This window comes from Gastrolobium bilobum, unplaced genomic scaffold, assembly GCF_033153095.1.
Source record: "Gastrolobium bilobum isolate Gb01-03AN ecotype WA unplaced genomic scaffold, APGP_CSIRO_Gbil_v1 utg2703, whole genome shotgun sequence".
NCBI lineage: Eukaryota > Viridiplantae > Streptophyta > Magnoliopsida > Fabales > Fabaceae > Gastrolobium > Gastrolobium bilobum.
The window spans coordinates 226701-229483 of NW_026898904.1; the positions used below are offsets into that span (position 1 = coordinate 226701).

The window sequence follows — 2783 nt, forward strand, 5'->3', positions numbered from 1 at the left end:
GGGGAATAGCGCTACTAAGATCTTGACATTAAAGTGACCCCTTTATTATTTATATTTTTAACTCTCTGATGACTCTGCTTTCTCTGACATAAAAGAGGATTCGGTTGATATTGCAGTAAATTTGTTATATACATATACAAGCGCTGCAGTTACAGTTCCATCCACATTGAAGCTGTATCAACTCAACTCGTAATGTATTCCGCACAAGGCAAGCTGCTTTTATCTGGGCTAATGCAAAGCAGCTAGCCACAGATGGTAACTTGTCTGTCATACCAATTGTATCAAAGCTGGCTCCATGGCCCAGACAGAGGGATACCATCATTCTTAATTTGACAATGATGCTTCATACAAATCGCGTTCATCATAATCACTGGTCCAATTAAACCAAACCAACAAAAAAAAAGATTCTATTTATTACCAGCAAGCTACATATTTAAAAAGATAAATAAATACACATTAACCTTTTTGATTCCAACCCTGAGAGAAATTACAAGAGATTCCAACCAAACCCAAAAGAGAAAAAAAAAAATTCGATTTAATAAAAAGGTTCCTAAGCCAAAAAAGGTAAATTAACAGAGAAAGAGGAATTGAGAGAGACATATGTTTGGGGCAGGAAAATGGACAATGGTGGGGTCTCAATCTCAAGCAATCAGTGCTCACAGCTCAGCACAGCATATAACACAATGCCCTCTCATCCCCACAACTTTTTTTTTTTTTTTTTTTTGGTGGGTATGAATTGAAATAAGTTTAAAAAAAGCGGGTGAAATCGAGTCGGTGAGTTGACTCGACTCAGTGAGCAACCACCGATTTGGTGGCGAGTTGCCAGGCAGAGGTGGCAATCAAGGGCCTAGTGTGCCAACCAAGCATGAGACACCCAATGTTCTCTTCCACCCTATACCCATCCCCACCCGCAAACAGCGCCAACAACATGCTCGCTTGCTTGAACGCGTTGGACCCCAAGTGAACCGGAGTGAACCCGGCCGAACCGAACCGGGTCCTCCACTGGCTCAGCGTCTCGTGCCTCTCCACCCGGTCCATCCCCTCACACGCCACCACGTTACAGATTTGCTTCCCCAGATACACCTCCGACATCACCTTGTCCTGCGAGTTCACCGACGACCCCTCCAGCGAGTCAAACAGGCTCGAGTAGTAATGCAGCGACTCGGTGAACCGGTCCAAGAAACCCGGTCCGTTGTGGTTCGCCTCCTGCTCCACCACCGTCACGATCTCCGGCCGAATCTGCCTCACCACGGACAACACCTTCTCCACAGCACCGGGTCGAGCCAGAAGCTTGTGAAGCTCAAACACCGAGTTAACAGCCACTGACTCAGTCTCACTCGGCCTGAGTTCCAGCATCGAAGCGTCAAGATCCGCGAGGCTATTCGCAACGAAGCCTCTGTATTCAAACTCGACGTGAATCGTTTCGGCTAACTGAGCGAGTTTCCAACCAACCTGTTGGAGGTGGTCGGAGTTATCGGCGGCGGGAGGTCCGATTCCGGTTAACCGGAAAGCCGGAGGACCGCCAGGGCGCAAGGCGAGTGCCTGCATCAACGCCGGCCACTGCATCCCTTGGTTGATGCCGAAATCGATGACGTGGACGCGATTCTTTCCTTGGAAAGCTTCGAGAATGGCTTGATTTGCGGTGAAGTGTGCGAACTTGAGGTAAGGACAGGTCTCGTAGAAATGGATCTGAAGCATGTCGGAGAGAGAATGATGAAGAGGATTCTCAGGGTAGAGCCTGTAGATGCGGCGCGCTAAAGCTTCGGCGAAGTAGGTGGCGACTTTCCTCATAGCACCAACCTGCGACACCGCGAGGAACCCGATCTGCTTCACCAGCGCCTCCGCCAGTGGAAGGTTGTTCTGGTGAACAGCCTCCGCACACGCCATGAGGGTGTGGACAAGTCTGATACCGTTTTCCTGAGAATCAACGAGGACCACAGGGCGAGTCGATGTCTGAGTTGACTCGGTCGGTTTGAGTCGTTTGGAGGAGGGTGACTCGGTTATGGTGCTGTAGATTGCTTTGCCTGGAATGGCTTTGAGATCGTAGTCAGAAGAAGATGAATCTTCAAAAGGCTTGTTGTTGTCTGATTCGTCTGGTTGAAGAGGTAAGGGTTCGAAATTGGAGAGCATGGTTTCGAGCCAGTTTCCGATGTCGGAAGGGTTGTAGTGAATGGTTTCCGACGAGAGTTGTGTGATTTCGTCTTGGACGCTTCCCATGGCTTCTTCGAGTTGTTCAAGCTTCTGTGCAACTTCCGCCATGTCCGATGACCTCACCTTGTAACCCACCACCGCTAACAGCTCGTCCATGCCACCTTCCTCCTCCCACACCTTCGATTTTCCACCGCAACTCGAGCTCGCCATCGAAGAAGCGTTGTTGTTGTTGTTGGGATGAAGATGCTCGTGCTCCCTCTTCATCGTTCGTCTTCGATTCAGTGCAGTGCACACAAAAACCCACTAGGGTTAATTGGGGGTTTCTCTCTTTTCTTGCTTCTTTCTTTCTCTCTTTTTTATTTCACTACTACTGCCACTACTGCACCTTCCTCTCTCTCTCTCTCTCTCACACACACACACCAAATATCAATAATTATATATCCAAATCCATAAATATATATAATCTTTTTTATGACATTTAAAAAAATGGCAGAGAGGAACTCAAATTAATAATAATAATAATAAAAGGAAAGTAAAAAACGCTCGTGACGAGGCTCGATCCTCGATGATATGCCAGGCAAACAATGCCAACAACAGCTTCTAACAGGATAAGATCCAAATAATATTTTTGT

General features: G+C 47.4%; 1 protein-coding gene across 1 annotated transcript; it reads right to left on the reverse strand.

Moving 5' to 3' along the window:
• Nucleotides 1-426: 426 nt before the first annotated feature.
• LOC133285281 (DELLA protein 2-like) lies at nucleotides 427-2551 on the reverse strand. The gene has a single exon (XM_061482492.1). The coding sequence runs from the start codon at nucleotides 2413-2415 to the stop codon at nucleotides 790-792; it is 1626 nt and encodes a 541-aa protein (XP_061338476.1). The 5' UTR covers nucleotides 2416-2551; the 3' UTR covers nucleotides 427-789.
• Between the last annotated feature and the right edge of the window lie 232 nt (nucleotides 2552-2783).